General features: G+C 43.2%; 1 protein-coding gene across 2 annotated transcripts; it reads right to left on the reverse strand.

Moving 5' to 3' along the window:
* Positions 1-1,052: 1,052 nt before the first annotated feature.
* On the reverse strand, positions 1,053-23,957 carry ABHD17C (abhydrolase domain containing 17C, depalmitoylase). 2 transcript variants are annotated; one of them, XM_044438788.1, is made up of 4 exons: positions 22,212-23,957; positions 8,117-8,296; positions 4,227-4,410; positions 2,457-2,589 (listed from the first exon to the last, which is right to left on the reverse strand). In XM_044438788.1, exons 1-4 carry the CDS (start codon positions 22,727-22,729, stop codon positions 2,584-2,586), a joined length of 888 nt encoding a protein of 295 aa, XP_044294723.1. In that variant the 5' UTR covers positions 22,730-23,957; the 3' UTR covers positions 2,457-2,583. The 2 variants fall into 2 exon arrangements, with proteins under 2 accessions (XP_044294722.1, XP_044294723.1); XM_044438787.1 differs by lacking the exon at positions 4,227-4,410 and having other exon boundaries at positions 1,053-2,589; positions 22,212-23,949.
* Positions 23,958-27,326: the final 3,369 nt, after the last annotated feature.

The following is a 27,326-nucleotide window of genomic DNA, read 5'->3' on the forward strand; positions in this document are numbered from 1 at the left end:
GTAGATTAACAGGAAACGGTTTTCATTGTTTGTCTTCCAAGTACTGAAATGAAAGTCCAACGTAATGTTAATCGCTCTGGCTCCTTCGGTGGTGCTGACATGTGCTAAGTGCAAGCTCGTCACAGCTGGGGCCTGACGGCCACTCAAGCACCAAGCTGTGGTGCCCCATCAGCAGTTACCTGTCAAGTGAATCACACAACACCTTATGCAATTGCATTACACAAGATTGTTGTAACAAGCTCCTGTTTTAGTTACCTTGCAGTGCTTCAGTTATCCATCGCCTTCATAGCCTACCCATTAGCATCAGGTTGGTGTACATCAAGGTTTCATACAAAGAACTCTATGAGGCAGATTGGGTCGAGGAGTTTGCAGACCATGTTACAGGGGATCTTGGGATTCCTCTCTGACAAGTTCAGTACAGATCGCTAAGGCTCCCTGAAAGTTAACTCGCTGGCCCAGTACTATCACCTCCCGTAACTGTGGATTTGAAGAGCCCACCCCAAACGTGTACCCTACACCATGCTCCAGAATGCAACACGCCAGGACTACACACATGAAAGTCCCTGGGAGGCCTGCTGTGCACAGGAAATGCTTTCCTTGGAAGCAGAAAGTCTCAGGAAAGGATTGGCGCAAAGCCATGGATGAAGAGGCCATATCTCAAGTTAGACAACGTGAGCATCAGGCCAGGGTGAGGAATTCTTGCAACTAACTCCAGTGCTCAGGATGAAACCCATGACCTACCCAATTGAGTCTGTCAGCAGCAGACCAGTCAAATACCATTTACTGTGGACCAAGAGGGAGCTTCCTCCATGGAAAAATGTACTTTGTCAATGGGCCTTCCCAAATGTCAGGTGGAGATTTGTGTTCAGTTCCCTCTGGGGTTCAAGCCCACAACTCCAGCCACTATGTAACACACATTGTTCACATTGTCTGAACTCTAGTCAAGCTCTTATCCTTTGGTAGTTGCCAACATGAAAGAGTTTCGCAGTATACAACTTATTTGTACCTTTGGTGCAATTTAACAATAGGACAAAGAAAGACATGACCAACTGTTCTCTATTCCATGCATCCTTTATTCCATTACAACCACTGTTGTTGCATTCAGGCAACAAGTACACAAACCATAATCAATCGCGATCCATTTTTTTACAACAATCAGAGGCTTACAGTACATTTAAGGCCATTCAATTTGGGAAAAACCTTAGGCCTCTTAGTGTAATGATTCTAAGTGTTTTGCATATTCTGTGCGATTCCAGTGTCAGAGAATGTAAAGTTTCCCCTAAACAAAAGGTCAGTTTCAATTAAAGGTTTTTTTTTACATAAATTCATCAAAAACAAATGTGTAATTTTTTTGTTGTCTTGGAAATCTTATAAAACTTTTAATAGCAAAATAATGCAGGGATAAAAACTTATAACAAAACATATTTGTATACAAACCAGAATTTGTTAACTAGACTTAAAATTTTAAACTACCGATCAGGAGTTATGTATAATGTAAATTCACTTATGTACAATGCTTTTAAAAACCTCTATAAGGAATACTTTACAGAAGGAAATGCCAGACTTGGCTCTTACTCAGACTGTAGACATCATCTGAATAATGTGTTTTAGTAAATTTACACAACTTTTAAGTAAAAAGAATTAAAGGGTTAACCATCTAGTCATGATTCCTTTAAGAATATTTCATCTTGTAAATATGCATAAAATGGATGAAATGTTATTTCAGAATCAGCCCCATTTAGAAATTGTGTGTCCCCATGAAATTTTCATTAAGTTACTCAGGAAGGTATGCTTACCACCCCAAAAAACTCCAAATAACCACAATGAGAAATCACCACCAAAACTTTCCAGTTACAACAGCACAGCTAGAAATGTTACATGGAGAATGCACTTAAGACTGAATCCATAACTCAGTATGAAGCTGTACGTCAGATTGCTTGCATTCCAGATTGTGGGAAGATTTTCAAAAAAAGGAAAAAAGAAAAAAAAAGAGAGAAAAGAAAAAACAAAAAACCAAGAAAAAGACAAGAAATATGAAGGGTGCGATACAAAAAAGTTTGGGAGCATTAGCTTGTACTAGGTTAAGTAGAATCCTTATGATCAGCTAGTATTCTTCCACAACTCGAATTCTTCTAGGATAAAGAAGGTAAAAAATATTGGGGATTACAGTAGCGACTGTTAGAATTGCTTCCTGATATAAAAGACAGTCAAGACTTGATCGGATCCGCCCTAATGAGAGGGCATTTCTTCAAAGTATAAAGCTATTACAGCTAATCCAGTTAATGCATGTGCAAAAACAGGGAAATTCTTCCATTCACAGTTAACTGAGGTAAAAAAAGAAAAGAAAAGAAACGGTCAGGTAGGTTTCTTCAGGAGTTGGGGAGTTCATGCGATATGAACTGTTTTAGTCGTTCTAGGTACTGTGCATAAAGCTCTATGTCATTGTGGCCAGCCCCTTCCACCCAGAGGGGCTCGACTGCTCTGGGACATCGCTCATACATTGCCAAGCCATGCGAGAAATCTATTACTTCATCTTCGGTACCATGAATCACCAACACAGGAGAGGTTACTTTAGAAATCTTGTCAATGCTGAGGAGGTAAAAGAAAAGAAAACCAAGATGGCATTATAAGAAAGGAAAAGCAAGATATCACTGTAAGTAGGTAACATCTATAGTTTTAACATCCTTTCAGGGAACGTTGAGGTTGTTCAAGGAAAAGACCACCAATAGCAGACAATTCCAGAAAGCGTTCACCCACACACTACCGAGATGTTCTAGTGACAAACAGCCGTGGCTGAGTATTGGGCATGTCCTATGGCACCACTCTAGAGGTGACGCTGGGACTCAAATAGTTCTGGCCAGTGCCTGAAGACATGGCCGGAGCCCTTCGCAGAGTGGCGGCTCCATGCTATCACTGGCTACTTGTCATGATGACATTATGCAAACTCGGAGGCAATACTCTAGCTCTGGGGAACAAAAGCAAGAAAAGGCACTGCTAGTGGGTTTCCTGGAGGCATCTGGCTGGCCCTCTGTGGGACTAGAGGGACCTTTGGTGAGGCCCAGAAGGGCCCCTCTTACAGAAGAGGCTCCCAGAAGTTAGCTGAAGTATCTGGAATGCATTAACCATCTCCCTCTCTCTCCCCACCCCACAGAAATGGGGCTGCCACACTGCAGGCTTTTATCCTGGAGGGCCCCACGGGCTTAGGGTCTGTGTGCAACCACCAAGAGGGTGTCCTCCAATGATCTCACAGTGACTGAGGTCACTGGAAGATATGATGTCTTGTTAAATGTCTCCTGCCTGCCACAGAGACAGGCAATGCCCAAATCCCTCCGGCCCCTTTGGAAGCTCAGGCAGGGATGTTATGGTGTCATTAAGTCAGGCTGGTATCATGTTCAAAGCTTTACACTCCTTGCATTGCCAACAATATGCTGCTAAAAGGAAGTGCCATTTGTCCCTTCCTTTCTGCCAAAGCTGTCCAACTGTGTCCGGAATGAAGGCTACATCTGTGCTAAGAAAAGACCCGAGGCTGGTTGCAGATTCTATAGACTCGTGATAAAGAATGAAGTCAGATGCACATAGCTCTGAAAGTCTGAGGCATGCATTTTTAGAAAACCATGCACAGTTGCCATGGGGGAAACAGGAACTCCCTGTGGCTCCTCCTGATGCAAGTGCACCCTCAGGAAGAAAAAAGCAAAGTATGACATCAAACCCTCCAAAGCATGCCTCCAAAAGTCAACTCGTGTGTACTTTTAAGAGGGAGACCGCTCTTTGAATTGTGGAAAGGGCGAGGTGCCACCAATAGTAGCACTGCCTGCCAACTCACGTACAGGAAACAGGAGAGCAGGAAGGGGTCTCACTGATCCTCTCCTCCCCAGTGTGAAGGAGTAACCACAGATCTGGTCAGTATTACAGATCTGGTCCCTGTGCATCTCAGTGGCAAATTTCCATGACGGCTCAAAGGGAGATTTTGAAAAAAAAAAAAAAAAAAGAGCAGCAAAGGGACAGAAGGAAAGGATGAACATCAGGTCCTGCTGCTGTTCATTGGGTTAGAAAGTCATTTGTCCACATGCAGGAAGGAATGAGTTAGGAGTCCCCTGGATGCCTGTAACTGCCTGTATGTTAAGCTCTTCAAAACAAAATCAGTGCTCACATTCAGCAGGGCAAGTGTTAAAATAAGCGTGAGGTTGAGAACTCCTTGGCTCATGCAGGCTGGGCAAAGCACTTACTCTTTCAACTGAGAGGGTGAGCAGCAGGCCAAGAAAGAGGGGAACCCCCCGATAACATCCCCTCATGCCCTTTGTTCTTCTAATCAGGAGGAGGAACGGTGCACAGGAAGCCCTCTTCAAGAGGCAGGGGCTTCCACCAGGCTGACAAAACTGGCCGGTGAGCCAGAGGTACCCAATCTCTGTACTTTAAAAAAGGGGGTTACCAGTTGGGACAATATTTATTTCCCACTTTTTCCCTTCAAGCAACTCAGCCTTGTCATCTCAGCCAAGAGCTCTGGACAGGGTACAGGACATATTTATCTTCACAGCACAAGAAGGCAGATCAGTAAATTGAAAGGCGTGCCACAGCTCCATCCCTTGACAGGATACTGAAACGGGCCATCACACTCAAGAGCTCAGTTCTAAACCCTGCACTGGCTCTCAGAAAAATTAGAGCTGCAATTCCATGCACACCTCACTGAACAAAGCGGTACTTCTCAGTGCACATTCACAATACCAGAAGACAAATTTATGTGCATTTTTGTATCCCACGCTTTCACCAAGAAGTTCAAAGGGCATGCATCGCTTCCTCTCTCCATCTTATTCTCACAACTACCCTGTCAGGTAGGTAAGGCTAAGAGAAAGCAATTGGCCTTACGTCACCCAATGAGCTTCACTGAACCTGGGTTGAACCTGGGTGCCCAGTCCCAGATTAACAATTAAACTGCACTAACTCTCAAGACAATGCTGCTTCATACTTCCCAAGCAAGATTTTGTTTGGATTATTTTTATTGTCTGATTTTGATGTCCTGCTTCTTTCTTTCTCACACAGTGAACTACTGTAAGTATTTAGTTTCCCTGCCCCTCAAACACTACATTTACAATCTCCAAAAACAGCACGTTACCTGCCTTAACACTTAAGCAGAAAGAGCAGTGCAAGAAAACTAATGCATTCTCTCCTGCTAACTTCAGTTTTAAGCCCTGCAGCCCAACTCCTGCTCAGAGTAGAACACTTCCAGTCATCGCACGACGATGTACGTGGAAGTCTTTCATATAATCTTAACAGGTACATTGCTCGTTCACACATGCCCCGCCTCTGACATTTACGGCACTCGAGAGGGAGCCTCTTCACTGTAGTGTGCACATATTTAGTGTCACACACGCCCCTCGGGCATCTCAGAAAAAGTGTTTGTAGTTTACAAAGCCATTGGAAGGCATCCCACTGCCAGCTCAGCAGCTCAGTAAGGCAGCATTCAAAGAGCATATTAGCCTTACTTACTTGGTATTCCAAACCACACTGCTCTGCAGCTAGAGAATTCTACAGAGACTCCATTCTGATGGAACCCAACATCAGCGAGCACAGATTTCTGTTACCCCCCCCACCCCCACCGAACAATTTACTTGCTTATAAGCAGGCAACCATTCATGCAAGTCCCAAAACGTTTAACGTACAAACGGAATCCAGACTGCCAGTGAGGGAGAGCTGTGGTGCAATATAACGTTGCTGCTAAGCTATTCTCTGCCCCTGGTGTTTTTCACCTGCTATTTGACTTGGCCCATTTCATCCAATCTCTATTCCAAACCTTGTAAATAAGCTTCAAAAGCCCAAATGCTCAGAGGAAGTTTGTCATACTGCAAATATCTGCAACTTTTTAAAAAGGTAGGAGGTGGTGGTGGTACCAAAAAAAGTGATAGTGGCACGTTAACCCCAAAGCACCCAGTCAGAAACTGTCCTCTGCAAATGGCTATGCTGCCTGCCCATGAAGCTGACATTTTCTATACAGCTGCAGTTCAGATTCCCAAAGCACTCTGACGTTTGTGTCAGGGACTCTTCTAACAGCAGCCCAAGACCATGAACTCTTGAGGCAGCACCTCTAAATTCACTAATTGCAAACCATATAAGAAAGTATCGCCCATACCCCTAAATAGCAAGAGAAATCTGTTCTGCTAAGTGACTTTACATATTTTGCAGGAAATAACTGGTACATTTGTACCAAAGGAGTTGTGTCTTAGAGAATAAAAACTAACCAAGCAGTGGCTATAATAACCAAGCGGTGACTTATATTTACTTGCTATAAGGTGTGATCATACACATAACCATTCTCATCTGCTAGGTCAATACAGTTCAAGAAACAGTGGTTTTATTTTTGGTTTTTTGCCAGTCCTGTTTGGTCACCCTCTGCCACTTCCCTCCTCTCCAGTTATGCTGTACTTTTTCTTGCATATTCAGTTATAAATTAAAGCATGCAATAAATAATTGCATTTAATGTACTGAAGCCATTTTCGGATGCAAATCCAGCAAAGGCTCCTCCAGATGCTACATACATATCAAGCCACTTCTAGTATAAAACAGAAATCTTTCAGAATCTAGACGATTAAATCATAGAAACTCCTATGCCCTCCAGTTCAGGCACTGAGCAATATATCTTCAGATTATTTATTCTGACTGAAAAGTTTGACGTTTACACTGGTGGCATCTTAGATATTGCTTATACCACGGTGACTCCTAAGTCACATCCTTACTGTGTGGTTCCCAACCTAGCAGCCAACTCCATTCACACCACATTTTCAAGCTTGTGGGCACTGAAAGAGCCTGCAAAATTTCAGCTCTCTATTGAGATACGCCTCAGACTAGGAGGGATCATTAGGGTACAGGAAAGAGATAACCACAATGATCAGAGGGCTAATCTTACTATGGTGTGAGAAAATGGACAGAACTTGGATCCTAATATTAGAACCAATTAACCTGATAAAGAAATTCAGGACAGAAAAAAGGATTTTTTTTTCATGCAAATTCTTAAAATGTAGAATTTGCTACTGCATGATGCTATGATGGCCATCAACTTTAAAAGAGGATCAGATAGATTTATGGAAAAGAACATCTAGACATTATAGTTTATAGCATGTCTCTGAATTCCAGCAGAACAAGGTTCTTGACTTCATGTCCTGCACAGGGACTTTCCAGAGGTATCTGTTTAGCCATTGTGGAAAGAGGATGTAGGATGCGACAGGACTTCGGTTTAATTCAGTGAGACTCTTCCTAAAGGCCTGAAGAAAATTAGCTTTCTAGCAGCAACTACATGTTAAACAGTTGTCCCAATTTCCCCTTAAACTATGTGTGAGAGTTTAGAGTTTTTACAACTTTGGGTGGGGGAAGGGATCTTTAAGGTTCTACATTTACATATGCTACCAGATATAGTATACCTCCAACATGGTTGGAAAGATTATATTATGGAGAAAAATAGTAATACTTTTAGCATAGTACAGCATTTAAAGAGGTTACACCAAAAATGCATATACACTAGGAACTTGAAAGTCCCTTGATCTGGAGAGCTCAGCTATGCATTCACAGTCAGCAAGGTAACCAAGTTAAGGAGTATACAGTGACATTATTACATGCAAATACATGAAGATATTTTATACCAAGTCAGTCTAGCCATTCTGACCAACAGTAGCTTCCCAAGCCTCAAAGGTCATTTCATGCCTTCACCTGAAGCAGTCTTCCCTAACCTGGCACCCTCCAAGTAGTGTTGGACTACAGCTCCTAGAATTCCCAGTCAGCATGACCAGCAGCCATAGTAGCTGAGAATTATGGGAGCTGCAGTTCAAAGCATCTGGAAGGTGCCAGGTTAGGGTTGAACTTGGAATCCATCTACATGCAAAGTACATGTTCTGCCCTGATCTGGAGGCCACCTCCAGGCTAAGCATTGAAATGGAAATAAAGCCCAAGAAAGTGCAGTGCAGATACTTCACCTATCTGGTTTATTTAGTAGCTTCTCATTCTCTCTCTCTCTAAAGTGGCCATATACCTGATTCAGTGTGTCCACAATCTAGATTTATTTTTAAAGATATACCCCAACTTAAATATCCTCAGTGAATGATGCCTCCCTTGGAGTGAATTTTGCACATACCTTGGGAAAGCATCAAAGCAGTATGTTTTCCTAGTGTCCGGAAAAGCTACGCGCAAACCAGACATCAAGGGTGAATGAAGGATTACAGCTGCACACTCATACCGAGATGCCAGGTCCACAGTGGGAACAGTTCCAATACTCTGTCCATACAGAATGATGTTCTCAGGACTGACACCATACCTGCAAAGGTAGGAAGGAGGAAAACAGAAATGTATCTTGTTTGTAACTTGGAACAGATGAACATATTTTTTCATTTTCTAGATATAAAATGTCCGGTGTGTTAGCACTGTCACATCATGGCATACTGAGGACTTCTGCAGGTGGCAAAGAGGCAACTACACAGCACTATGGGCTATTTCCTCCTGTTCTGCACAAGAGCTCCTACATTCATCTGTAAGCCGCCCCAAGGCTTCGGCGAATGGGGCGGCCTAGACATTTTCTAAATAAATAAACAAAATAAAAACATACTGGCCCACGTGGGATATAGAAACAGGAATACAAAAAGGGAGAAGAGTCAAAAAACATGGGAGGACATGGCCTGCCATTTCTGTCTTAATTTCCACATCTGGACAGGAACATCCATGGCAGACTTCTTCCTTGCATAAACAGATTTACCATATGGCCGCATTCCCAGAAATGCATTTGAGGCCAGGCACACCAACCCTGCTAATCTCCCACAGCTTTCAGTTTTCAGCTAAGTGAAAAGTTTTACATAGCTGCTTGAGTGTCCAAGTCCTGTGGACAAGAGATCACAGGAGATGGAGGATAACGGTGACCTGATTTATGACTGAATAATACACAGAAAAGTTTCTGGTGAGTAGATGTCTGTGTAGTGATAGCGCCTACACATTAGTTTTCTTATAGTCCTGGGTACTAGGAAGGTTACATTCAAAAATACAGAATTCAATTCTTAGTATTTCTAATCATGAAGCAGTGCCAATTTATTTACTAAGGCACTGTGTGGCTTTGAGCAAATAACTATTTGTGGCTTAGTTTTCCCACTTGTAAAATGGGAACCACCATCTATTTTGTAAGGCTGTTATGAAGACACCATTTGTGAAAGAAGCTTTTTATATTCACATGAAGCGTAAACAGCCATGGCAGGATCAATAAAGCAGGAATTCTGGGAGAAGACAACTTCCAAGATACTTTGTAATAGCCAAGAAGTCTTAGAGCCCGGCTCTAATACAGAGGTATGTGACCCACAGTACAGGTATCTGCTCAAAGAAGACATTCCAGAAAGATCCTAGGTGGTCTCTCTTAAGAGTACTCAGGACATTTTCAGGGGGAGTTACATAGTAGCTCCTAAAATACCCTCCTAGAATCAAAAGGGGTTTTGTCTGTGAGAAAACAGAAAACCATGTGATCTTATGTGATCAAGTTGCTCTTGCAAAGATCATCTTCATAGACAAGGCCCAAACACAACAGTGTGGAGAGCACACATTCCTGGGTGGAGAGGCAGGGCAGTCACAGTGTAAAGATACAAAGTTGAAGGTGGAAACTAGTATCTTAATCAGTGTGTTGAGAACACTGCCTATTTCATTCTGAAAAGAAAAATACAAGGAGCTGGGGTCAGATTTAGGTGCTACCTAGAGTCAATGGGAGTGAAATCAATGAAGTCAATGGGAGTGATTAGTCTTAACCAGCTGAAGACCCACTGATTTCAATGAGTCCACCCCAAGTAGGGCTAAATCTAAATACCTAAATCAAGGTATTTATAATATTTCCAGAATGTATACCGCTATTCGTACATTCCCAGAACAACTGTAGAAGGGATGGGGGATGGAAGGACCCAGGTATACATTATCCACACTTGTTGTTGTTGTTAGTCGCGTCTGACCCATCGCAACCCCATGGACAACACTCCTCCAGGCCTTCCTGTCCTCCAGCATCCCCCGGAGTCCACATAGGCTCATGCCAACTGCTTCAGTGACTCCATCCAGCCACCTCATTCTCTGCTGTCCCCTTCTTCTCTTGCCATCTACTGTTCCCAGCATTAGGCTCTTCTCCAGGGAGTCCTTCCTTCTCATTAGATGGCCAAAGTATTTGAGTTTCCTCTTCAGGATCTGGCCTTCTGAGGAGCAGTCAGGGTTGGTGCCTCTAGGATTGACTGGTCTGATCGCCTTGCAGTCCAAGGGACTCGCAGGAGTCTCTATCCACACTAAGCAATTCTAATCGCAGTATTATTCTAATAAGAAACAGTAATTCACAGCTCCAATATATTTTATCGCTTCCACAAAAAGTTTACTGTTGCATTTCATTTCAGTAACTGACCACACTTTTACCATACAGAAGACTGCAAAGCAGCTAGCCGTCTACACTGTTCACTGGTAAAACAGACCTGGTTCACACATGCGTATTATCATTTGATGAGTCTGCCACATGAAGCAGCGAGTTGCATGTGCGGAGGAGCCATCTCAGATCTAACAGCATAGACAGCCTATCTAGACAAAATGATCAGAAGTCCTCATGCACAGCCTATCAAGTGTAGAGAAATCACATTCATTTCATTCATGCTCAAGTTGTTTTCAATTCTATTTTTACATTTTGTATATTGAAACTTTTATGCTTTTGATATTGTATTGTTGGGATTTTAAACTTAACTGTTATGAACTGTTCGGAGAGCTTCAGCTATTGGATAACAGAAATAACAATAATAATTTATTTCTAAAATCTATAAACTGCCCTTCATTCACAAGCAAGCTCAGGTAAGGGTATGCTACATTAAAATCAAATAAACAGAACTAGTATAAAGCACATAGTTACAAATTGAGAAGCAAATTAAAACAAATCTACACACATGTATAAACGAGGGTACGCTTCTACATACAACCATCATGCAGCCCTGCCATAAATGCCTCCTTCATGGAATTAAATCCAAACAAGTTCAACAAGACTTGCTCCCGAGAAGAATGTGTAGGCATTGCATCCTCTACTGATGTTTGCCAAAGGTTAAGTCATGGGTCTTAAAAGTCATAACTGCAGAAGCATCATCAGTGCACCTCAGTTTGTAGACTGCTGCAATTCAACAGGACACATGAACAGTATAATCCATATCAGCTTGAAGTCCCCAGTCACACCTCAGCACACTTTCCGAACAAGATCCTTTAGGATTAAACTGCAATTCTTTGCAAGTTCACATCGGCCAAGCTCGTCAAAAAACAAAACAGCTTTGAACGAGAAGTAATATTGATTTTCCACATGTCTTTCACTTGACAAACTGTCTGGACAACTTGGTGGCACTCTAGATGCAGCCACCTTGAGTATCATTCTTTGACAAAAGATGGGACATATAAATAGTTCTGGCCTACAAGTCCCATCATGCCTAGCCAGCATACCCAATGGTGAGAAGTTGCAGGAGTTGTAAGCCAAAACTTCCGAAGGACCAAAAGTTGCTGAGCCCTTGCTTATAGGAATAAATTTGCCCAAACTTTATGTTCTTCACTCAAATCTCAAAGGGCTGTAGCAACTTGCTCATAAAGTAAGACTAAAAGTATGCCCTAACAACTTGAGATAGGAGAATCAAACATCCATTGAAAGCATTTGTTTGTTCAGCAAATAAATGAAAAGCACTAGTAGTAATTATCTTAAGATATGCCACCTCAGCTGGCCCTATTCATCAAGTCCATGAACCAGGTTGTTTAAGCAGCTTACATTCTGCCAGTATGGAAAGCCGTTGTTGGGTGTTGAAGCAGGGGGAGGGGAAGCAAAAGAAAAGACCTGCACAATTATGCCTAGAAATCAAGCCTACACACACCTTTGAGCCATTCTGGGGTTCAATAACCACCACCACATATTCAAATGGCACTGCAGCCATACAAACACCCTGAATAACCTTTAGCATGTGTATCACAGCAGGAGAACAGGAGCCAAGCAAGAAAGCAACACAGAAAGCTCTGTGGCCTCAGCAGAAGTCTAGAACTGGCTCAGGAGAGAAGGAAACCGCAAACTGACTTGGAACAAACATCTCCTGTTCATTGGGAGCAGTTGTGAAAAGAGTGAGCTCCCACCCCGTCTCTAAGGAGCTAGGACTAAGCAAGCAACTTCTCTTGCGATGACTGTGCAGCACATGTCTTTAAAGTTCACAGAGCTAGACCCACAGAAAACCAGAACGTTTGGAAACTGGCTGCTTCTGCACAGATACTTTAAAATGGAATTTGGCATGCCGTGCTTGATTCCTGTGTATTTGCTTGATGGTAGGTAGCATAACACACGTATTTACACTCACTGCTTTTTTAGGAAGTTAATGCGGAAGTTAATGACTTCAAGACCACTTCAAGACTTATAAAAAATAGTATGAAGGAAGAAGAAAGTCAATTTGGTTTGCTACAAAATGTACTTGTATGTTTCAGAGAAAAAATATATCCAGGCAGGTGCTACAGGTCCCCTGCTGTGGTGGGACTACCAGAGGCAACCAGAAGCCTGTTGATTCCTCTACAGGAAGAGATTCTAATGGAGAGATTTCAAAGGATTTTCTTCTTTACAGTTCAAGGCTAGATAAATAAGTATGGCATGGTTGGGAATGCTCATCTTACTTCCTCACCATTTGACTACAGTATTTTGTGGAAAATATACACCCTCTGGTGCATGAAGATTTTAACTCTATCAAGTTAGGAGAGAAGGAAATATGCTGTCCACTAATTGCAGCAGCAAAGCAGTATAAATGGAAATCAAGCAGAAGAGCAGCCTGGCAACCAATATGTTAAAAAAAATCAGGTTCACCAGCGCAGCACAAGGGACCTAGAGTGACCAGGCAAGCAAGGGATGATCCACATGCTCCAGCTCAAATCTCATCACAGCCAGGGTGTTCCTTCCTTCCTGTCCCCAAAGGCTGCAAGGGCTCAGGAACTGGACCTTCTGAACAACAGTGAGAACTACTGGGTTTGTTCAGCCTAAGCAACCCTCCATATAACTGGGGCTTTGAAAGTATGTGGCTTAAACCAGTATTATGCTATTTCCTTAGCACAGTGGCAGAAGGAGCTCACCGTCACAAGGTGCAAAACCATTTTATGAAATTCAGTTTTAGAAAGACACACACACAGCAGTGAAGTTACTTTAACCAAGTTAGTCACATTTAATTAAAGATGCCCTGCAGCAAACAAAAGTTTGCAATCTAAGAGCTTTCTTAATGCAGGCAAGATGCACTGTCTGCCCACGAAAGACTCCCTGTGCTAACCAACACATTAATAATTGAGCAAAGCTGAGCTGTATCCTATTATATACTTTTTACTGGATTAGTGTGCAAAGCCACTCCCCGGGGAATATTTCTGCAACAGATACGTATCAGAGGAAGTTCTGCTCTTGAACTAAATTTTCTGGAATAAGAAACTTGCTTCTCTAATTAGTTTCACTTTTTGCATGGTTTAGGAGCACATTTATCTAGCTTGTAAACAGGCACTTGCTAGGACCAACAAGTGCCTCTGGGAAATCAAAGAGAACTTTTTTAAAATCATGCTTTCTCTTTCTTATTAGCCTTCCTCTAGACAAGCAGGACACAATTTCCAGGTTCTTTTAAAAATGTGTGCCTTTTTTTCTTTCATGCAGTTGATACAAAGAAGGGGTTATGCTGCTGTGTCTGAGCAGGTGGGCTAATAAAGCTAGTAACTTATGTGAGCGTCTATTCCAGACAACACCTGTCATTCATCCTGCTCTACCACACAGCTGTATAGAACAAGACAATGAAGACTGTTCCCCACCTCTAAAGAACTTACAATCCAGTTAAGACAACAGGAATTGGTCAACTGTTTTGTTATGTACGATCTTACCCCATTTCCAAGAAGCTCTGACAGCTTAAGCAGCAGCTAGTGTAATGCTTGCAAGTGCTCTGTTAAGTGGGTTAAGCTGTTGGGACAGTGAATTGCCAAAGGCCTTCCAGTGAGCTAGGATGGAACCATAGTTCCCCAGACACATTTCTAGCCTCAACTTTGCATTCCATACAGAAATTTGATAGTGAAAACATGTTTTTCAAGAATAGAGAAATGAATATATTTGCCCAGATACTTTCCCCTTCATTTAATGTGCCCATAGGAAGTTACAGCACACTGGCTTAAGTTACAGCACTATAGCAAAATAATTATAATTGCTGACAACTGTGTCTGCTAGTTGTGAATAAATTTCCTTGAATGTGCACGCATTTTTGTTCACTGAAACTAATCTTCTTGCTTCTCAGAAGCACTACAATATTTACCAACACCTGTGATGCTTGTTGGTTATATGTACATTCTTAACAATTATCAACAATTAACTTATTCTAAAGCTTGGCCAGTTGTGTAATTCCTACCTGATTAATCAGAATTGTTAACCAGATACTACAAGATCAACTCATTTTATTATTTCATTTTGTATCAGTTCAGTTCTAACAATTCTAACACAACAAACCATAATTCATGGATTTTTTTTAACCATGATCTACTTGATTGACAGACAATCAAGTGATTTCTACATTAGTGTAGTTTTCATCTTCCCTGCTCAAACTGTCTGGCCACTGGCCACCACACCAGCAATTCTATCCCAAGGTGCACCACTTCCTGCCAACATCACCTGCTTCTTCCTCATTGGTCCACACACTTCCCTGGCTGTGTTCTCTGTCCCCGCCTCCCCTTTCATTTCCCCTCCACATTTCTCAGCCAACGCAGCCAGTTAATGAATGAATGAGTCAGCAGAAAACACCTGTCCCAGTGCAATCCTTCTTGATATTGAAGCATCTTTACCCACACCCTTCAACACCCGCACATTCACAATTAGGCATGGAGGTATGACTTACTGATTCCCCCTGCTCACAACCTGCTCTAACATCCTTCAGCTGTCATCATCTCCCGCCCTTGTATTACTTCGTCTGCTCCAAAATGCTATGAGAGGCCCACACATATACTCGCCTCCAAGCCAACCATCCAGACAGCCAACCGCATGTCTAGAAACTTCCCCTTGGTGTCTACCACCACTTGCAGCACAACACTCTACAAAAATATGGCCAGTTTTAATACTCTCTGACCCTGCCTGGGGGTGCCAAATTCCACACGTGTGTGGAATCCACTGCCACACCCACCCGAGGAACCCCCAGTTTGTGCAGTTGCCAATCTTCCCAGGGGACTCCATGGTAGTTGTGCTCCCAGATGATCCTAGGTATGGACATCATGAGACGCCATCGTGCTAAACAGACCCCATGGAACAAAACATTGTTACTTACTGTGGTTGCTGCAGACCAACTATACCTGCTGAAATACCATGACTCAGTCCAGACAAAATGACAAAGAAATCATGGTTAAAAAACACACCATGGTTTGTAAAACTATGTGAACCCAGCCAGCCTTTATCCTCCTGTTTGGAAAGGCTAAGCAGTTTGTGCATTCTGCAGTTATTTATACTCCCACAGAGCTTGAATTATCCCATGTATAATCCTTTCTTCAGCCCATGTATGCAACATAAAAATAACATTAGCAAATAAGGTAATACAAAGCTATCTGGGGCACAATTGTACACATGCTTAGGAGGAAAAGAAAGATTCTTCCATCTAGATATAAGCTGTTTTATGTTAAACCACATACAATGAAATCAACTTGGTTCATGGGCTGGATACCCATTTTTGCTAAAGCATAGAGCCTATATTGGTTTCAGTGTTGATCACATGTAACTTGACTAATTTCTCTGAAAGATGTCTGAAGAGTCATTTCTCTCTTTGCCTAGACATTCTGGAAAGGTAATTTAGTGTTGTAGGGACTATTTTCTGCCTCTAATCTTCAACAGTAGGCAACACACCTGTTCTTCATTCTTCCATCAATACTTGCCATGCTGATGTTAAAATCGACACTATTGCTAATTCATATTCTCTCTTGAGTAATATTTATTCAACAAAGTTTAAAACTGACATACAAGCAAAGAAATCATACAACTCTCGAGGTATCTGAAATTTGCCATAGTTGGTGCAGCCAACTTCTGACATACCAAATGGGTCAGCTAGCATGTACTTGCCATCAGAAGCAATAGTAAAACAAAGAGGTCCCACTGGAACATGAAATATGGGTGGTGTGCATCTTGCAGCTCCCATGCTGCACAGATCTATACTGTGGACTCAAGAGGCCAAGTCTTACTTTATTCCTGCAAAGCACTATCATTTCCTGCTGTCACAAATTGTACTCGCAGCCTTTTCTGATGTTTGTCCACTTCTTTAAGTGACTGCCAGCAGCCTGTGACAAGCCAGGATATTTCCAGTATTCACAGCTGGAAGATGTATTAAGTTACCCACAACTCTATTTGATCTGTCTTTTTCTCTAAGGCATAGCGCCATGAGGTCAACCTGGCTGTGATCTGAAGTTATGGTCCTAGGACAATTTAAGCATTGGAAACTGGATGTAGAGATTACCACATTATTAGTGCATTTCTGGACTTTCAGAAGCTTGCGTCTAGGCAACTTGAATGTCTGAGGAATTAGACCAGTCAACAGCAGGTGAATTTCCTACCACCTGCAGACTGCTGTGATACAGTTGCTGCTTTCTAGCTTATTATTCTAGACAAAGTGCAACTGAGGGTAGTGCTGCAAGTATTCATTTGGCAGGGTAGAAACTAGAGGAATCCCCATTCAGGGCTCTACAGAAAAAATAAAACTGCCACAGATAAACTGATGAAAGCTTCTACCAGCTGAAGAAGTTCTTCATGGAATCAGTCCTCTGGGGGCTAAAACCAATCATTCCAACTATTTCCCAAATTCCATTTAAAGTTTGGACTTTGTCTCTCTGCTCCATTGAGAGAAAAAGAAGCCACAAAACTAGACTAGAAGAGAAACTAATGCTGATTCTTAGATATGAACTGGAATCCCTTTTCCAAAAACCATCTACGAAGTGCACAGATGATACGCTCCCTTGGTATGCCACTCACGGAAGAGGGTGGTGCCCACACTTCTATCAGCGCTCCATTAAGGGATGTTATGGATAAAATGAGCATGGTATGTCAAGATGCACAGGCTACTCTATCAGTGGTGTATATATGAATAGATAAAAATAAGCAATCCAACTTTTACTGCTCAGTGATGGAATGCTATGAACAGGTCCATGGCCAGAGAAGCCTGAATAGTGGAATGGCCTCCTTCACTTCTGAACAAAAGAGGTTTGACGGTCATACTGTGCTTGTGGATGGAAAGTTGGTTGAATAGCCTACATGGCAGTATCTGAATCCACATTCGGAGATCTGAAGTACACTAAAGCTCAGCATTTAAAGGTGATTAGCTTGGTTCCTATAGGTTTGAGGCAGATATAAGGGCCTGAAAAAGAAATCCTGAAAAAAATAGGAAAATACTTCCCTGGATTTTATGCCAAGTTTTTTTCAATTTTTCTGACAGAAAGACTGGACATTTGGGAGAACATTTGGAAAATGTCCCTATGAAATAATTTCCTTTTTTGCAATTAGTTAAGTGCTTTAAAGCAAAATCTTACTCATTCTAGGTACAATATGAAGGTGTTAATATAAGGAAGGCAATCTGCAGTACTAGAAAATAATTATAGTGTACATTATACATATATATAGTATTTGAATTTTAAAAAAGGTTTCTTCACCTGGAGCAGAAATAAGGAACTACCAGCCCATGGGGGTTCCCTATCTAGCCCACAAGCCCTTCTCGGATTCTTCCAAGAGCTGAGCCTGACTCCAAGCCTCACTTCCTGGAGGAATCGCTGTTCAGTTCAGCAAAGGTGCAGGGCAAACCCAGTGTTAGCTCTAGCTGAATACTGCAGCAAGGATACAGAGGACCTGGCCAGCAGTGAGAGGAGTTCCTTCTCTTAGCATCATCAAGGTCCTTGCACATGCCTCTCCCATGACAGCAATGTGCACCACATGACGCCAGGGAAGGGCATGACATGGGAAAAGCAAATCTGGCCAAGTATTGCAACTAAACAAAAAGTAGTAATCTGTATAAAGATAAGCCCTAGTGGTATGATTAAAGCCTAGTTTTCCAGATAAACTTGTTTGTCTTCACAAACCTAAGTGTTAACGTTTTTTCTAACAGTATTTGGAAGAGATATTAAAGCTAACTGGTTTTTTTCCTTCACACGAGTTCAAGTGCTGCTAAAAATTGCTTTGTGCCTACTTGGCACATGCTAGCTTAACATGATACAGTGCAGATCTGCTATTAAAAGACCAGGGGAATTAGTCTTTCCACTAAATTTACCATGCAAACATCTTTTTCCTCTTGCAGAATTTAAGAACATGATCACATTTACAGTGGCAGTTGCTTGTCTATCAGATTTCATTTTACGCCGGATATAATGCTAGTGGTTTTTAATGATGGCTATGCAACTGGGAACATTCTCCCAGTTCCTTCCTGCTTAGTTTTAATGCTAACTCTGGTGCAGTGCTAGATCTGCACCACTAGTCCGAGATGCCAGATTCCAAACTGTTCTGGAAGCAAGCCACAGATAGGATCAGCACAACACTGTGCCATAATTAACTGGGGTTAACTGGGGGGGGGGGGTCACTTGTTCACATATGCACTGAGCCATAAAAACAGAACCAGAATACTTTCGATCAACACTGACAAGAATATGTTTAAGTGTGATGAACCATACCTCACAGTTCTATTTGAAATGCAAGTGTACATCAACACAAAACTGACAGCCCAATATCCCCTCCTAGATTACATGATTCTGAAGAAAAGAAAAACATGATCTATATAAAGGAAACTTCTAACAAAAGTACAGGGTTTCAGCCAGACTGGCAAGCTTTCCTCTAATACAACCTAAGAGGCTCATACAAGGCCCTCTACTTTCCCACCTCAATGGCCCATGTTTCTTTTCCACCCAAATATTTCATGGCTCCTGAAGATGAAGGAGCCATAGGATGTACAACTTGATTGAGCAGGCTGACAAATACTCTTATGGTGCTGGCTGTGGAATGGTAGGAGTTGTAGAGCATTTTTTGGTCTAAACATACACCCTTAGATCCTCATCTTGTCAGCTTTGCCTACAATGAACTAATGAAGGTGGGCATGAGTCCTAGCAAAATATTAGTAACACTTTTGTTTGCAAGCTTTTTTTAAAGCACTACACTGAAGATTATTGATCATTAACAAGATGAACACCTTGTCACTACAACAGTGACAGCAACACTATAACAGATTGCAATGACTCACTGATACTATATTTATTATTTTTGAACTGCCCAATAACCAAAGATGCTTACCTCTGATTTAGTGACAGCAGTCCTCTTGGGGACCCTAAATGTCCCACAAAAACACACAGGCAAACGTGGAGAGGAGTGGTCTATGGGACCAGCAGGGCCGTGGGACACAAGAGTCAAGCTAATGGGAGTTCCCGCCAGAGGTGGGTTTTCCTAAGGAGTTAACAGATCAGGGCACTAACTTCATGTGTTGTGCATTGAGGCAGATGTGGGCTCTGTTAAAAATAAGACCCTTGCAGGCCATGGTGTGTAACCTTGAGCAAATGTGTATAACCTTGAGCAAACGGGCTAGTGGAACGGATTTCCTCAAGCAGATGTGGTGGAATCCTGTAACAACCTATACACGCCAATGACACATTTTGTTTGATGTCCACAATAAGGGAGGTGTTTCAATCCTCATGGGGGTTCTCACCTTTTGGATTGTTATACAAGTGACATCCATGAGGAATTTTGGATTTGGTCAGGAAGCTGCAAACCCAGAAACCACCTCCACCCTCCAACATGTGCTAGAAATGAGGAAGCACCTCACTGACCTGGCTCAGCAGGCAGAGGATAACCTCAGACAGGGCCAGGAGGGACAATAATATTATCGTGAGACACAGGTTCAACCTCACACATTCCAACTGGGACACTACATACTATTGCTCTTACCCTTGGGGGAGGGGGGCAAGTTGATCACCCAATGGCAGGACCCTATGAAATTATTAGAAGGTTGGGGCCAGTAGATTACAGGATATGTCTCACCAAAAAGAAACGCTCAACCAGATTTATCACCTGGAGGGAAAGAAAGTGTTCTGGCCATCAGGCAGATTACATGCCAGAGAGGCAAGGGACCCCAGAGGTACTGTCAAAGAACCTCAGGAGGGTAGCCCTCAATTCTCAGTTAACACCAGGGAAAACAGGTCAGGGCCTTAGAAAAACAGATCATTCAGGTGTTCTCAGACCAGTCCGGACACACAGGAATCATAACCCATCACACGGAGATGGCCCCTGGGGCCACTGCCAGAGTATCAATCTGGCCCTACCCACCTTGACTGATGCAAGTGATAAGGGGAATGCTTCAGCTGGGGGACACAGAAATCAGTGAGCCCATGAAGGAGAAAACAGTCTTGAGTGCCCCAACCTGATTAGTGTGTACACTAATCAGATACAACATTTTTTGAATTGTTGCTTTTGTGGGAGAAATGCAGCATACAAATGTTTTAATAACAAAACATACTGAAGAATCAGTATGCAGAGATTCTGGAGACTTATTAGTGATCAGATGTGCTTTGCCATGTATCCAGTATTCAGTCCCAAATCCTTTATGTCTCTTCCTTTACACTGAATTCAAACATATGGATAATCTGTACAGTTTACATAGCTAACCATTCTGTTCAAGATGAACATGCTGAATTTAGTGTTGTGAATTGGAGAAGTTTGGTTTCTGGCATACAGGAAACTAAAGTAACAAAATAACAAAATAACTTGTTTCCAGAAAAAATGCAGAAATTGCTACAATGAAATGTCTTTTATTTATATAACTTTGAGATAGAAGGTCACAGTCTTCTCAGCAGGGTAAGAATATTTGAAGGGAAAGGGGCAAGAGAGGAATCATGCTGTAGGCACAGCTACCACCTCTGATTCCAGATGAAGCAATAGATTTAGGAGCCTTCACACTTCTTAGGATTTGCAAAGCACATGTTTAAATGTTCGGGGCAACAACAATGCAAATCTGTGCGTGTGTATTCAAAAAAGTCCTGCTACATTTAGTGCAGTTACCTTCCAGGTAATTATGTACAGCCTTTTTTTATTTTTATTTTTTTGCAGTTGAGAGTAGGAGGTTTGTATCAACCTTTCCTGCTCTGGTGCCCTTCTACTATTCCCAGTGGCTCCCAGGTAGCTGCCCATACGCTGAGCAACTGCAAGGAAACAAGGATGGTGGCAGCCTCAAAGTCAACTGGTCTCCTCTGTCAGCATTAACTAGACCTATGACCGCCTATTCAACATTCGCCACAAAACATTGCACAAGGATGCATCCAGGGCACAAACACTCATAGATTCTTTGAGGCACACACTCAAAATTACACCTGTCAAGGACTAAATCTAAAGCAAATATAAAGTCTTAGAAGCCAAGTGCAAAGTTCCTTGTTCCTTATAGGTTGTTAAAAGTACCTGAACTTTGAATCTTCTAAAAATAAATGGCCTTTGCATTAATTTCCTCATCTAATTATATGACTCTAATATAGTAGGTGTGGTACTCATATACTTGCCTCAACAATAAACCAGTATCATAGCATGCAGTAATATGACTGACATGGCATCATAGATAATACAATCCATCTTGAGCAACTGCCATAAAGGTGCTTTTTGCTGTCACATTTACCTTACTGGTCTGTCCAAAAAAACAACAAATTATCACTCCTGTGTTACCACTAGGTTACCATTACTAGCAGTGCACCATATAGTGCACTGTACAAATTTACACATTTCTACTGTTTCCTGCACTTCTTGCCCCACCATCACAGCAGCAAACCATCAGGATAACATCATCACCCTCACAGACTAAGATCTAACTTTAGATATCATTAAGGTCTTGTGTGTACCTAGTGGCATTTTTTGCCTACCAACTGCAGCCCTTGATGCTGTATCACAAATTGTTTTGAAAACCCACTCAGATTTAGTAGATATTTGCTAGGCAGCATGGAGAGACTGCTGTTCAAGGAACACAAGCTCCCTTAGATGCAAAGAGCTAGTTGCACATTTTTTGGATTCTGGCATGGTCATATGAATCACCAACGCAAAAAACAAGCAGGCAGCATAACTACATAAAAACAGGAAATTTTTTAGTCATTCTACTACAAAGAAGAAGCAAATAAGCAAACATCCCAAAGGTACAATCAGAAAGACCCTCCACCATTTTCACAAGCACTTTATCCAACTCCCAATTTACCTTGTTCTGAGGGCCTGCCAAGCTGCATCGATGTCTGCATAAAGGTTTTTTTCAGATGGTTTACCAGTGCTCACTCCATACCCAGAATAATCATAGGAGAAGACATTGCAGTTGATGCGGGAACCTAGGCCAATATAGAAGCTGCACATCTGGCCCAGGTCAACAGCATTGCCATGGGAGAAAAGCAGTGTATACCGGCTGGAAGGAGCACAACGCACAAACATGCATCCCAGCCGGTTATCTCGGGCTGTGCGCGAAAAGAAGACTTCCACAGCATCCAGTTCCCTTTGGGAATACTGCCAGTCTGCCCGCTCAGTCAAGTGCAGGCTGCAGCTACCTGTTGGAGTTCCTACTGCAGCTGCAGCTTCCGGCTGTTCAGGCTGCATCACAGTGTAAGTAGGCTCTGGGGGCAGAAAAGCCAGCTTGGCTGCTATGCGGCTGGGGCAAGGTGGGCAGCAGAAGAGCCAACACAGCTCACCCAGAGAGAAACCGTTCATTCTGGGGCCTTGTTCTGGCATCAGAAACACTTGATGGAAAACCACAGCAAGGAGAGTGCAGGGGGAGGGGGGATTCACAGGAAATAATGGATGAACTCTCACCCCTCAAGGTACACAGAATAGTTACAACTTAGTTTTCACTAACAGAATGAATCTAGATCTCCACATTCAAGAAGTCCTTTACTTATGGGGCAACCAAAGATATCTCCTGGAATCCAAGACCATTGTTTCACACCCAACCTCCAATAAGGAGTGTTTTCCTCCAACAAGCTGCAGTCACCTTTCACACCTCCAGACACTCCTATTCTTCAACATGGAAACTGTCACCTAACCCAGATCTGAAAACCTGGCATGACCCCAACAGAATCCTCCTCCTCCTAAATGAAACCCAAAGATACTACTAAACTACATTTGGATCTACCTGAAGTGACCAAGCAGAAGCTTGTTAAATCCAGTCCACCAGAGTTTCTTTTTAGATCTGGCAGTACCTATTTAGGACCCCATTTTATGCACCCGCTACCAAAACAAAAGACAAACAAAAAACCCCTCAGTAAGAACGATGGCAACAACAACTGTATAACTCTACCCCTCCAGAAACCCTTCCCAGTTCTCAGGTATCTTTTTACAGCCCTAATCTAGACTCCCAGAGGATCTTAGGGCCTTGTTCCCCTCCAAACTGAAGCCCACCCTTCGAAACGGTGCTCCCCAAAGAGTCCTATCCTTACAGGAGCCCATCCAAAGAGTGAGGACCTAAGCTGGCTAGAAGGCCCCCACACTTAGGCCTTCCAAAACCTTCCCTGACTACATCTACACGAAAGCAGACTTCGTGAGAAGCTTAGCCGAGCCCTTTCCTTCCTCCCCACAGGACGGGGGGAAAGGCCGCGGCCCAAAAGGAAAGGGCCGCAGATCTGCCTGAGGGGGGACGGGGCAGGAGAGCCGCACAGCCCTTCTCAGCGGCGGCTACTCCCTGAGGTGAGCAGGTCCATGGTGAGAAAAAAGCCGGGAAGGAGGGGTCGGCAGGTCAAAGAAGGGCTCGCACCGAGCCGGCGGCAGCCATGACGTCTCGGGTCCTTCGTCCTCTTCCTCGGCTACTGCTGCAGCTGTTCTTCTTTACCCCCGCACCACCGGTCCCTCCCCGCTCCGCTCGTGCGGCTCGGCGGCACGCGAAGATCCACTTCCGGGTCGCGGCCCTCGCCTCTTCTGACCCCGACTCCGCTACTCTCCAGGAGACTATCTCTATAGTTACCCTGCGGCGGCGGCGGCGCGGCGGCGGTGGGGGCGAAGAGAGAAAGGGAAAAGAGGAAGCGAGCCAATCAGGAGCTGCAGTTCACGCCTCCCCTTGTTGCGCCTGCGCGCTCTGCTGCTCCTGTTCCTCTCCGTTTCGACCATAGAGTTCTAACGGCGCCTCTCATCTTTCCTCCTGGAGCGGCGCAGATGTAATTGCAGGAGCCGATCTGAACGCGCGCCTCGCAAGCGATGCTGGATTGATTGGGAGAAGCGTTGACCCCTTTTAAGAAACGGACCAATCACTTTTCACTTTTCCCTCGCTTTCCGTCGTAACCAGGACCCCTCCAAACACAGTGCGCATGCGCAAGCAGCTGTTTCTTGTGCCCTAACTCCGCTTGCGTGGCTCTGGCTCCGCCCTCTATGGATCACCTTGAGCTACACCTGGCGCTTCTTGTGCTCCTTTCTTCTGTATGTGTTTAAAGGCTCCGCCTGTGGATTCAAGCTGCAATCCGATCTTTGCACGTTTCATTGGGATTCAAATCCCCATGGAAGGCAGCGTCAATCCCATTTAACTCAACTGGATTATTTATTTCTGGCTCCACCCATAGAGGAAAGCGGCAATCCCATCCTTGCACACTTTACTGGGAGTAAATCCCAGCCAGCATGCAAACAAACAGTGATCCCAGTGGAAACCAAGCCTCGGGATTATTTAAGGCTCTGCCTGTAGATTAAAGCCACAATCCGGGCATTGCATACTTAGTTGGAGAAAATCCCACTTTTTGCTATGCATTCCACTGCCATCCTTTCATTTTTATCTGTGCAGGCAGGCAGTGGGGACTGTAGAAAAAGCCTACCCACTCATAATTAGTTTGGTTCTTCCACTTGAGTATAATCTCCACTTGAAAGGAACCAGGAAGTGCTTCATTTGACAAAATGATCCACCTCCTGAAAGTTTTTAAGGTCACTGAAGATGCATGGAGCTTAAGCTTCCATGCATATGGTTCACTCTTGTGACATTAACAGAAGAGTGAATGCAAACTTATACAAACATAGCACCTATCAAAATGAATCACAGCCTAGACGGCTCGTTTGGCCAGGGCTGATCTTCCATCAAGGCAAGATCCTTGGTCCTTGTGGCCTGGCCTCTTCTCAGGAAAACTTAAAAGGCAGAACAGCCTTCCTCAACCTGGCACCCTTCGGATAGCTTGGACTGCAAAACCCATCATTGCCAGCCACTATGGCTGAGGCTGATGGCAGCTGTAGTCAACATGTGGAAGGCACTGGACTGGAGAAGTATGAGATCAACAGAGGTAAGGGCATTTCACTAGAGACCAAGGCCAAAATCATTCATGCCATTGTATTCCCAATCATTCTGCATGCATGTGCAAGCTGTACAGTGAAGAAAGCTTGACAGGAAGAAAATTGACATGTTCAAAATATGGTGCTGGAGAAGAGCTTTGCAAGCACCTTGGACTGACAAAAAGGCAAACGTGGGTCCTAGAGCAAATCAAGCCAGAGCTTTCCCGGGAAGCAAAAATGACAAAACTGAGGCTGTCCTGCTTTGGGCACATCATGAGAAGGTGAGACTCACTGGAGAAGACGGTCATGCCAGGAAAGTCAATGGCAGAAGAAAAGGAAGACCAAACAAGTGACTGACTGACTCCATAAAGGAAGCCACAGCCTTGAGTTTAGAAGAGCTATGCAGAGATGTCATGGATGAGACATTTTGGAGGGCCTTCCTTCCTAAGTTGGAGGTGACTTGCTGACACATAACAACAACACTGCCACAAGCCAGTCCCACAATGGCATCCTGCCTAAAATCTAATGGAAAGTGGGCATATCCAATGGAAATTTCAATCAAATGGGTCTGTCACCAGAATATGCATATTCGTTTATTACATTTCATAAGAATGTAAGAAGAGCCATAGTAGATCTGACCAAAGTTCTATCTAGTCTACCATTCCGTTCCTCCTGAAGAGGGTGGATGCATCTTAGTCTGGTCTCTCCACTTTGACCGTTCTGCCATGGGTGACCCTCCTGGGAGACCAGTCCAGTGGGACAGTCTGGCTTCCTGGCAGCACATCTGGGATACTATCAGCACCCCTCAGCATATTCAGTGGCACCCAAAGGGGGGGGGGGTTAAATTTGTAGATATTTTAAAATATTGACTTAGCTCTCAGTTCCTTCATGGCATCTGGGACTCTGAGAAATGCATTGTTCTGCCAGCCTTAACATCCAAACCTTTTCAGGCTTTTGAGTTAGGGCTGCCTAATAAAAGAGGGCAGCGTTCTATTATTTCCTGCTTTTAGGATTTGCATGTCATCATCTCCTTATTGTCTCTTGTGTACAATGTAAATATATAAAAATCTACATTAAGCCTTTGCTACCTATAGGACTAAAATCCTGGTAGACAAAACACAATGACCTGGATTTTACTGGCTTGCAGCATTCCCTAACATTTTGCCAGTGAATGACCTGCTTGGTTTGATCAGCTACTTTTCAGTTCATCTTAAATTTCAGGACTATCAGTTTTAAAGAACCAATTCTTATATCTTCTACATATGTTTGCCACCTACAGTATTAAGTGCCTAGCAGATAGCTATCCTTTTAGCTTGCTCAACCCATCAACTGTATATTCTTCGGGACAAGATCATCAAAAATCAGTAGCCCTATCTGATAGATTTTGGGTAAACATGGATTTCAAAATTGCCCTAACAGCTCACTGATTAAGAGGCATCTGGCACAATGAAGCAGAATAGTGATTAAGCTGCTGTACATCTGCTTCCTCTTTCATTCATCTGGCTTCATCTGGTGTATTTAACTTTAATCTGCCATCTTCCTGCACTCCCCAACCCTGGCCAGGCTTTGTAACTGTGTGTCTGTATGGCCTGGACTGCAGAGGCAGCAGTAGGAGACAATGACTTGGTTCACAAAACACCACAAGTCAGTGTATGGATCGCGTATGCATTTGTGTAAAACAGTGGGTTGTTGCATCATGGCTTGTTGGGTTGTGTGAACTCAGCCATGCCAGCAAACCATGGATTGCTAACACTGAATGGCTCAGGGTTGATTGTGGTTAACTTAGCATGGCTGGACTCACATAATACAATGACCCACAATTCCACGACTACCCATGTTGTCAGTATGTCCTGAGAATACACTGGAGTATCCCAGGCTACTGTAGAAGTTGGGAGTTTCAGTAAAAGTCTTCTGGCTATATTGCATTTATACCCTGCCTTCTTTCTTCTTGTGAGGATCCCAAGGCGTCTTACATAATCTTCCTCCACTCTATTTTATCTTTGCAACTACACCCCTGTGAGTAGACTGAGAGTCCATGACTGGCTCAAAGACACTGAGCTTCCTGGCTGAGTGATTAGAATCTGGATCTCCC

Source organism: Varanus komodoensis, unplaced genomic scaffold, assembly GCF_004798865.1.
Source record: "Varanus komodoensis strain SLA01 unplaced genomic scaffold, ASM479886v1 scaffold33, whole genome shotgun sequence".
NCBI lineage: Eukaryota > Metazoa > Chordata > Lepidosauria > Squamata > Varanidae > Varanus > Varanus komodoensis.